We start from the raw sequence: 10,473 nt of genomic DNA, 5'->3' as shown, positions 1-10,473 counted from the left end.
ATTGATGGTGTTTCCTTCAAATTTTAAAGATAGTAGTGTGCACAATGACCTGTAAAGACTCGCATTTGATGATTTAAATAAAAACAGCATTGATCTAATGAACTTCCAAGGAGTAACATGGGTAACATGGGATGGAAAGAAGTTGTTATAATTTTTGGGGAAAACAGAAGTCTGCTCAGAATGACATTGTGAACGTTTATTCACTAAAAGTCCCTAAGTGCCATGCTGGAAAACCTGGATGAAACTGAGAGAAAAATGGGGATGAAGGAATAATGGAAATTAGTAACATAATCCACAACGTGATCAAAGGAGTGCGATTGGATTATACTGAGTTGCGTCACAAAATGAAAGAGGTTTGAGATCAAAGGTGGTGATTTTCAGAGGAAGACTACAGAAATGTATTATTGAAGTCTGAACAAAGTTTGTGTGTCTGCGTGTTCGTGTGAGAGCAGTTGCATTTGGTGCCATAACTTTGGAAGAGTCGTCTCCTACTGAGCAGGCCTGTGTAACCCAAGCTGGGCTTCTCATTGTGTCTGTATTTGTTTGATTTCAAGGCAGCGGCGCACAATAAAGTCAATCTAGAAATGGGATCAGGCTGTGACTGAAGGTAATTACTTGCTGTCTACACCATTAAGAATTTAATGTAATTTCAGATAGACTTTCCTGTAAGGGGTCAGGGGTGGCATTATCACAGAGAAAGGGAGAGAGTACAGGGGTAATGGCTGTTTCTACAGTCGGTGTGTCCTCATAAATTTGTATTTACTCTGTGCTCCACATTTAGGTCGAAACACCTTTCCACTGTCCTCTCTTGGTGTGGAAGTGGGATTACCGCTGATGATTATCAGTCATGTGAGAAAGCTGCAAACTTTCTGTCAGGGTCAACCTCCCATTCCAGCTTTTACAACTAATGTGCCAGGAAGGATTTTTGTGTTGATATAGGTAACTTAAGAGCCCTCCTAAACACATTAAAAATATCTGAGTTGTGTCTATAATTATAATGACATACTTTTTACCCTATTAAAATCAAAAAAATTTAACTTTTGAAACCGTTTTGGCGATGCTTACTCGCTGAATTGTATATTATTATTTGTCAAAGAAACAAAGCCTTGAGGTCTGGCCCTATGAGAAAATGATGACACATTTCGATCAAAAAAATGTATTCCCAAACATAAACATCATAAAATGCTGGTAACTTTTATTCTTTAAAAATGTAAAAGCATCAACTGTAATTTAAAGTGCCTTTAGACCAGGATAATCTGGCAAATTTACTCCATTTTGATGGGGATAGCGCTTTACACAAATGTCTATAAGATCGCCAAAAATATATAAAAATTGAAAATAATTAATGCTTTCATCCCTTCAAAACTTCACATCTGCCCACAAGATATTTACTGAAATGTTTCTGTCCTGCTACAAGCTCAGAACCCCTACATTCCCTTCTTTTTAGGAAAAGGCGGCTCTATCAAGCCAACAAAATATGTTATTTGAATTGTAAACTTTTAGAACCTATTTTCTCATGTTTTTCTTCAAGTTCAAATTCATGTAAAACAAAGTTCAAGACAGTCTAAATGCACCCTGGTATTTGAACTGTGTCTCAGTCCTGATCCATTTAATTCAATTAAAAGAGTTTTATAATTAGGGTTCCAAACGAGAAATGTTAAAACCAGATGATGTAAACCAGTTATACTTGAATGGAAAAATAAGTTAATTGTCAAGCAGAACAATGGCACTTTAACAACAGTATAGGCATGCTAATAGATGCTGTGTTCAAATCACTTTCACATTTGAGTGTTTAAAACTTTAGGGAGAACCCAAATTTCAGATGAAATATGTCATTACACAGCTAAGTGTCTGCACAATCTCAATCAATAAAAAAAAAATGATATTTTTTTTATAAATTGCTTTTTGAAAATGGAGTTTCAACTGTTGCTGCCAATCGCACATTCTCAGAGCAAAAAGGCTACCTTAAAAAAGAATAAGTTCACTGCAGAAAAATGTACTCAAGCCATTTCATCCATCTTCAGTTTCTCAAAATGGCCTCAGCTGTAATTATGACCGTTATCAAATTTGCCTTAAAGAAAGAAAAGACGAAAAATAGACTTCAGATGACAGAAAAATCTCAGCTTTTTATTTTGTGAGACACAATGTCACCATCAAACATTATCATTTATTAACAAGAACCAGTGTTTGCTTTTGCGCACTAGAGCCAGAATAGAGCCAAAGGTCTTGCACGACCATTTCCTGCCCCAACACACTGAGGAAAAATGACTAATTAAAAAAAGTCAAAGGAAGTAAAAGGAAATGAGACACTGTGAAACGAGACCTCTTTTGTTATTACTACAATTAATCACAAGCTGTAAATGTTTGCGCAGAGTAGGAAGCAAATCTAAAATTGTCCAGACACCATGCTAAATCATGTGTCACTTGGCTGCAAGCTGTTCCCAAAGTCTGCTACAGAATGCAGTACCACGGCATTACTTGGGTACAGATTGGGATTCAAATGTTTGATTGGGACATTTAACACCTGATTTACAAAGGCAGATTTGGTTGCATTATGCTTGACCAATTGAGGACTCTTTTTTGTGGCGTGGTGCTTTAACAAATGAATAAAAGGTGCTATCAAAAAACATTGTGGCTGAACAGCAACTTAGCTATTTTGTTTTCTCTTGATTTTGTTACTGTTTTAAGGCACTATGTGCTCGGACATGTTTGTGTTTTTAACATTCCAAACCTGAGAAGTCAAGATGCTTTCCTTTGCAATAACCTAGCCTTAACTTTAAGAAAACAAAACTTAAAATGCCAGTTCAGCTTGTTTTTGCAGGTTGATGCAGGATGAATTTGGTTTTCTAGGTTATGTTCTTTTCACGGAAAAAAAAGCATTATTAACCTAAATGAATGTGTGCACATCCATTATGTGGTGGTACTATATCATCTTTCAGCCTATTTGTGTAATGCAGAGTTTAGTCAGAGGTGATTAGGAAGGATTAGGCAGAGCTGGTGGCTCCTGATGTGCATGCATGACATGTTTCCATCCTAAAAAGAGGTGAATAGATCAAGAAGCTGTACATGCAAACATTGTAAGCACCGGTTTGTTAGCATGTTTGCCATTTTGTAAGAAAGCCAAACCCAGACTGGTTTCTGTAGTTCTTGATACAACAGAGTTCCTCACCTGGGAGTGTGCATGCCAAATTGAAAAGAACAGAGTGTGCGAAAAGGCTGTTGAGTCAGTACCACAGAAACAGCACCTTCATAAAGAATATGTGACAAAAAACATGTTCATAATTTCCTGTGTGACTTTTAACTTTTTTGAAGTGGAAATGGAAATTCAGTGACTTCATGCAGGTTAAGCTGTGAGACGTTGATTTTACCTTCAAGACAGGAATAACAAAGGAAAGTGTTTTTTTTTCAGGGAGGTGTTACTCAAGGTGTTACTTCGTCATCTATGAACTACAGTTGATGACAACAGAAACAAAAAAAAGAAAAAAAAAACCTCTGGGTGCTGATCTTTAACTGTTTCCTGTCCCTGACATCTTGGCTGGTGCGCACATTTGTCTTGCAAGATCCAGCTCTGATCAGAAGCAATTTACACGTATCCCTTTAATTCAAGCAAACGATGATAAGCTTTCTGTGTTTGTGGATTTATTGTAATCCACTGCATAAGCTTCCATCCTCATGAGGAAACCTCAGGCAACACCAGGTCAGTAAATTAAACTGAGCTGTTGCCTGCAAGTCTGCACATCAAACAACCTGCTGAGTAATTTGAGCCTAATGGGTGAAATATTTTCGCCTTAACCCTTTTCTTATGACAAACCTTTTTTTCCTTGCACACAAAAACAAACAACATGGAAATAGAATCAGATCCAGTGTATTACAAAAATAAATAATCTTTAATAGTTACTCTGATTTTCATTCACAAACACTTGCAGTTTTCACAGAGACAGTAGCAGGATAAAAAAATATGACGGTGATGTTTGTAGCTCAAAGCAGAATTGTGACAATAAGTCGACATTTTTTTCCTCATCCTGATAAACATGTACTACGCTTTGCTGTATTGAGATGACGTTTAATCAGTCTAGAATGTTCCCCATTTGTTGGTAATGTGAAAATTTCAAACGGCTCTTTACATCACGAGGGGACAAACAAATACGAAACGCAAAACAGAAGAAAAAATGCAGTGTAGTTTTGTTTTTACTCTGACTTTGAATTCCAATAAACTCGTCAAGCTCACCTTTTAAAATGTGTTGTCAGAGCATTGTGGTATGTTAGGCATTTTATGCACTATACCCAATTGGAATGCATGCTTTCATTATAAGCTTAATAGGAAAACTAAAAAAAAAAACAACATACATTTTAGAAGTTTCAAAATGGAAAGCATTTCCACAATCTTCATCTATATGTCATCTTAAAAAGATCCTATTACGAATTTTTTAATCCAATTTTTGAAGTTTTATTATCATATTCATGCCAATGCAAATGTGTGCAATAAAACTGTATGCAGTTGTATTGCACATAGCACAATTTTTACAGTATTTACATAGGACCTTAATTACCATAATTAAATTGCCTTTATTGCATTGTATAATTTCTCTTTCATTATGAAATTTTTCATTATTGCAATAATTATGACATCATATCTGAACCAAGTACCATAATTTATAAATAGTATAAAATCTAAACAAAAGAATGGGCCGGTATGTCTTTTTCGACGGCAGTGCCACATCACTGGTATATTTGCTGCTATAATATTCACATCGTAAATGAAAAAAGAGACACTTTGTGTAGAAATGATGTTCTTTCGCTGGTTTTGTAAACATTCATGTAAACATTAGTGTTATATTTTATTTTTTGGATAAATGAACAACTGAATATCAGATGTTTGAGACCTGCCTGAGCTTTCTGTTGATAGTTTTTGCTGAGTCATTTTTAGTTTTCAAAGGTATTTCCACTTCACTTCCTTTTTTCCTGATCTTTTTAAACTTCTTGTAGCACATGTATGTCAGCAGAGTGACAACCAAAGAAAACAGGCCCAAACAAGTCACTGAGAGGGCGATGAGGACAGGTCGACACGGGAACAGCTCATACCTCTCTGGTCCGTCTGTCATCTGGCCAATATACCAAGGCTTTTCTTCCACTTCTATGTCAGCCTCTCTGGTCAGCAAACTTTGAACATAACTCTCATTGCACACAGTTTCATTTACGAAGAAGTTGACCATGACTGTAGAATAGAGAGGTTCAGGCTGGCCATGATCGCTGACCTTAACCAGAAGGCTGTAAAGACCTCTGATGCTGAGCTCCCTCTGTAAAGTTATATTTCCAGTTTCAGGGTCAATAGCAAATGACCCTGGCTCACCACCTTTCCTTTTAATGATGCTGTAGGCGATCACTGCGTTCATGCCGGTGTCCTTATCCACAGCGTACACCTCTGTGATTGATGTGCCTGGTTCAGTGTTGGGCAGCACGAGCATGTAAGACTGATTGGATTGAGGGAAGAGGACAACTGGTGGATTGTCATTCACATCTAACAACAGAACAGTTACCATAGTGACAGAGGAGAGTGCAGGCTTCCCTCCGTCGACAGCCTCAATCCACAACTGGTATGTCCCTTGCTGCTCACGGTCCAGGGATGTCTTTGCTCTTAGAGCCCCTCGGCCAGTGTCGATCATGAAAATATCACTGCCATTAAGTATGGACAAAGCTACCCAGCCATTTTCTGCAGCATCAGCATCTGTCACAGAAAGAACCCCAATCTCACCGTATCCTGGAAAGTTCTCAGGAACAAAAAATGTGAAGTCCTTATTGATAAAACGTGGACTGTTGTCATTGCGGTCCAACACAGTCACCACAACCGTGGCAATTGACTCCCTTCGGGGTGTTCCATGATCTATTGCTCTTACTATAAAACGATATTTCTCCTTTTCTTCACGATCAAGCGACGTAGCCACTGTCAGGACGCCTGTCACTTGATCCACAACAAAAACTCCTGGAGCATCCCCACCAAGAAGATATATAACTTGCCCTCTACTTCCACTGTCCTGGTCTGTGGCTTGGAGCTGGGTTAAAAAACTGTTGGGGAGATTGTTTTCCTCAATCGATATTTCCACTAGCGCCTGCTGAAACACTGGTGCATTGTCATTCTCATCCAAAATCTGCACCTTCAGAAAGGTCTTTATGACCACGCCATGTGTGTTGTTAGCAACCACAATCAGCTCGTAATCCTGTGTTTTCTCATAGTCCAGAGGCTCTGTAGTTTCCAGTAGATACTCGTTCTTGAGCAGCTGATAAGGAACAATCCTGAAGGGTCCAAATCCTTCCAAATGGCAGTCCACCTTTTGGTTTAGATCCATGTTTTTTACTGTGAAAAAAGCAATGGGAGAAAAAGCAGGCTCGGACTCCTTCAGTGTCACAACTCCGTCCTTTTCTGGTGCAATGTAACGAGATATTACAGCAGGGGGTCCAGTAAGGACTTTGATGACATGGACAGTAACAGTTGCAACTGCAGGGATACACCCAGGTCCATTTGCCAGAACGGTGAGTTTGTAAAAAGTATGTGTGCCAGAGTCTATTTTCCCAGCAAGCTTGATTAGCCCAGTGGTTTTGTCTAAATGAAACAAGGTCCTAGTGGTCCTTGGTACGCGCTCGCTGTAAGTGTAGCTGATTAGGGCATTAGAACCGAGATCGGGGTCAAAAGCATGCAGACGCGCCAAATGCACCCCTTTAGTAGAATTTCCATGGAGGGTGACATTAATTTGTGACTCAGTGAATTGAGGGCAGTTATCATTCACATCTGTGATAATAATCTTTAAAGTAGCTGCACCGAGTAAGGGAGGCGTTCCACCATCCTCTGCGATGATATCTGTGATGTACTCATCCTGAACCTCTCTGTCCAGCTCTTCTACCACAATGAGAAATGGTGTCAGTTCACCCCCTTCGTTCTCCTCAACATCCAGCGTAAACAAGCCAAAGTCGTTAACCAGCCAGTAGGTCTGCACTCCATAAGTGCCCAAGTCTGGGTCGACCGCAGACTGCTCCACTGTGTAACGAGCATTGACTGGAGAGTTTTCTGGGATAAACATGGAGATCTCATCAGTGGGGAACTTTGGCCTGTTGTCATTCACGTCCTCAATCAAGATCTTAATTTTAATGAGCTGGAAATACTGCTGAGGCAGGACGATCACATCCAGGGAGAGGTCACAACCCCACCTCACAGAGTTATCTGGACAGAGGGTTTCCCTGTCGATCTCTGTGGCAGATGTGTAAAGTTCCCCGGTGGAATTGTTTAGTTTCACATACTGATCGCTGACCTTCTTCTGCGGGAGATTGAAGGAAAAAGGGGGCTCAACAGTGAAATTCAAATTTAAATCTCGTCCAATAGCCCCTATGAAAGTCCCCTTGGGTAATCCCTCTTTTATTTTATAGATGAGCTCCTTTGCTTGCCTGAAATTTGCAAAGCAGCTGAGGGGGGTGGTAAACAGCAGAAGGATGCAGAATCCCTGTAATACACATAATTACAATAATTCAGTTTGGAAATGGACAGACAAAAACAACAAAAACTTTAAAAATCATTAGTCATAAAGGCTTATTTGTAGTTAATGACTACATTTCTTTTGTTTTTTTGGACAGGGGTGGTTTAATTGTGAGTCATGGTAAAGCGTGTATGAAACCTGGACTTAAAACATTTTTTAGCTTTACAGTTTGGTTAAACAAATTACTGCAAACAGTGCAAAACAACTGGGCCTTCACAGAAGCCTGAGTTAACAGCCACCAAGATGGATTTACAGCGTTTTTAGACACTAAAAAAATACATGTTTACTGTAAAACAAAGGGACTCAAGACTTACCCATGTTCTCCCTCTTTTGCTATGACCAGAGCCTTTGCCGTTGAACATGTTTTTGTCCTATTCCAATGCCTTCCACCTATAGCAGGAGCAGCTTCAGCACTAGTAATCCTAGCATTTTGAGTTTTGAACAGCGCAGACCTCTGCTGAGTGCTCTGCCTTGTTTCTGTGTGACTTCAACAAGTCATTCATCCCAGTGCAGGGTTAGGACACTCCCACTATATGCAAATCAACCTCCAAAACTATCCAATGAGAGTCGATTGCCAGCTGGAAATCTTTCTCTTTCTCTTTTGTGTTTAGGATTAAACGTCACTGAAAACACACCTGCACTTTCTACACACACCCATCTTGGTAAAAGCAACTGCATACCTTGTATTCCAGTGGCTGAGTGAAAGCATATGATGATCAAAAGAGCTTATGATGGCACGAGAGACAGGGCAGCATGTAAAATATCCAGAGCCAAGAGATTATTTTAATCCCGCAGTAGTTAAAAGCATTACAGAAAAACAACATACCAGATCATTCCCTTTAAATGTATAAATGTCTTCATATGATGAAGATTTGCTTCTTCTTTTTTTACTTTGAAATCTTTGTCAAAACTGAATGATGGATAGATTAAACACCCATCGATGAACTATTTCGGAATGTGTCAAAGTCCTGACAGGTAACTCAAAGATGTCTCATTTGGCTGATTATCTCTGAAAGCAATGCAAAATGAAGTACAATTTCCTTTAAAAAACCAGAGTGGTGAATGTGGAAGCATAAGTGGTTCTGTGCTCTCACTTTGGATTGAGCCTCTAACTAAATCAACCCTCTAATCCCCATGTGTTCTAAATGCCAGGCCAGCTGTTTGCCGGGATTGGAAGCATACTGCCCAGAGAAATTGAGTGATTGAAGTTCTCTGGACAAGTGCGGATTGAAACTGTCACTCACACTTATTTTGTCCCATAAAGTGGTGGATTTTTTTTCTGTTAGTGTTTGTCATCACAAGAATCTTCCAAAAAAAAGAAAAACCATCAACGCCCAAACGTCATAAATTCTCCCTTAGTTTAGAGGATTCTGACAGATTATTCAGATAAGATACACCATGTACAACAACAATAGAGCTGGGGGTGCATTTATTTTGGATGACTGACAAATCCATCTTGCATATTGTGTACAGGATTTTGGCCCAAGCACAGAGCTCCAAAATATTTCTAAAAACACAGGCTTAATGCTTAGTAGGCTGAGAAGCTTTGGAGCGTGGGAAAGCAACAACCCAGGAAAATTAGAATCATTTCAGAGCTGCATCTAGGTACAAATAATCTCAGGTATGGTTTTGGTGATGACTAATAAATGTTACACCTGAGCAGAACCTGAGGAAGACCAACCTGGTCAAGAACATTTTGCACAGTGCACTCTATCTCTGCAGTTGCATCAGAGATTGAATCGGCACTGATCACAGAAGCCTGTGTCATCTTGATAGGGTGACCTGTATTTTTTAGTCTCCACCGAGTCTGCATTGCTGTGGTAAAACTAAAAGAAAAATCTTTGAGCTTTAAGATAAACATGATCAAATGAGTGCATTCCCATAAGAGCTTCTGGTTTACTTCTACTGCCTTTTATCTTATCACTCTATTCAGTTTTCTATAATTGTGAAAAAACACAAGCAGAAACTGTTGACTAAGTAAAATATGAAGATGTGGTCAGATGTTTCTTTTTTCAAAGAAGTCAAATGGTTACCTTCACATAGCCCTGTGATGGAATCATTATTATATACCCCACCAACATCATTTCCATTTCCATTAGTGTCGACTCAGTTGGTCTGGCTGTACCTGAGTTAAAACTGTTTCCACTAGGTGGTGTACCATGCCTTGACTTATAGTAGGTTGTTACAACTGGTTCCCACTGAGCTTGAATTGGGTTGGACCCGATTCATGTTCCCTGATAGCAGGACGGGTGGCCTGGGTTTGAACCTGATTGTCAGAGCCAGATGGAGACGCAGGTAGTTGTTTGTAATTTGCCTGGTTTTCTGCAATGAGCCCGACCACATTGAAGAGGTACTCAGATGTAATAGAAAAACGAATGAGAGCACGCCAAATAAAAGCGAGTCAAGGTAAGTCATAACGGCTGATGGAAATTCGGCTGAAGGCAGTCGATCAATCTCTAAACATTAACCAAATTATCAGAATATTTACACTAATCTGATCCAAAAATAGGTAACTCCAGTCAGTTGAGTTAAAAACCTTTGTTAAGAACTTCAAAAGTATAAAATTCTTTAGGCCTTTGTTTGAGACGAGCTCTTTGAGAGTTTCTGTAGATTTTTTTTTCATTATGTTCTTCCACTTTTTTTCTATCTTCATCCCTAATAACCATTTTGCATCCTTTCAATCCAGGCCTTCAGTAAACAACTGGGGCTCTAACAAGTCTATAAAATGGTAGTAAATTAGGATGCTAAAAAAAAAGTTCAAACAAAAATGTTTTTGTTTCAGGATTTCATTTGTCCACCAAGCGAGGCAAAGCATTTGCATGCAACAGTATCCCTTTTTTCGTGCTTTCCTGCTATGGAAAAGGTTGCATGAGGAAAAAGGCTTGGACAGTATTACTTTGGTCTTAATTATATCATTTGTTGCTATGACTCCGTGTGAAATGAGGCTGGG

General features: G+C 39.1%; 1 protein-coding gene across 1 annotated transcript; it reads right to left on the bottom strand.

Moving 5' to 3' along the window:
- Nucleotides 1–2,106: 2,106 nt before the first annotated feature.
- On the bottom strand, nucleotides 2,107–8,275 carry pcdh20 (protocadherin 20). The gene is made up of 2 exons (XM_004067160.4): nucleotides 7,838–8,275; nucleotides 2,107–7,490 (listed from the first exon to the last, which is right to left on the bottom strand). Exons 1-2 carry the CDS (start codon nucleotides 7,883–7,885, stop codon nucleotides 4,869–4,871), a joined length of 2,670 nt encoding a protein of 889 aa, XP_004067208.1. The 5' UTR covers nucleotides 7,886–8,275; the 3' UTR covers nucleotides 2,107–4,868.
- Nucleotides 8,276–10,473: the final 2,198 nt, after the last annotated feature.

The sequence above is a fragment of the Oryzias latipes genome, chromosome 3 (assembly GCF_002234675.1).
Source record: "Oryzias latipes chromosome 3, ASM223467v1".
In the NCBI taxonomy this organism is placed as follows: Eukaryota; Metazoa; Chordata; class Actinopteri; order Beloniformes; family Adrianichthyidae; genus Oryzias; species Oryzias latipes.
This window is presented reverse-complemented; position numbering and strand designations above follow the sequence as displayed.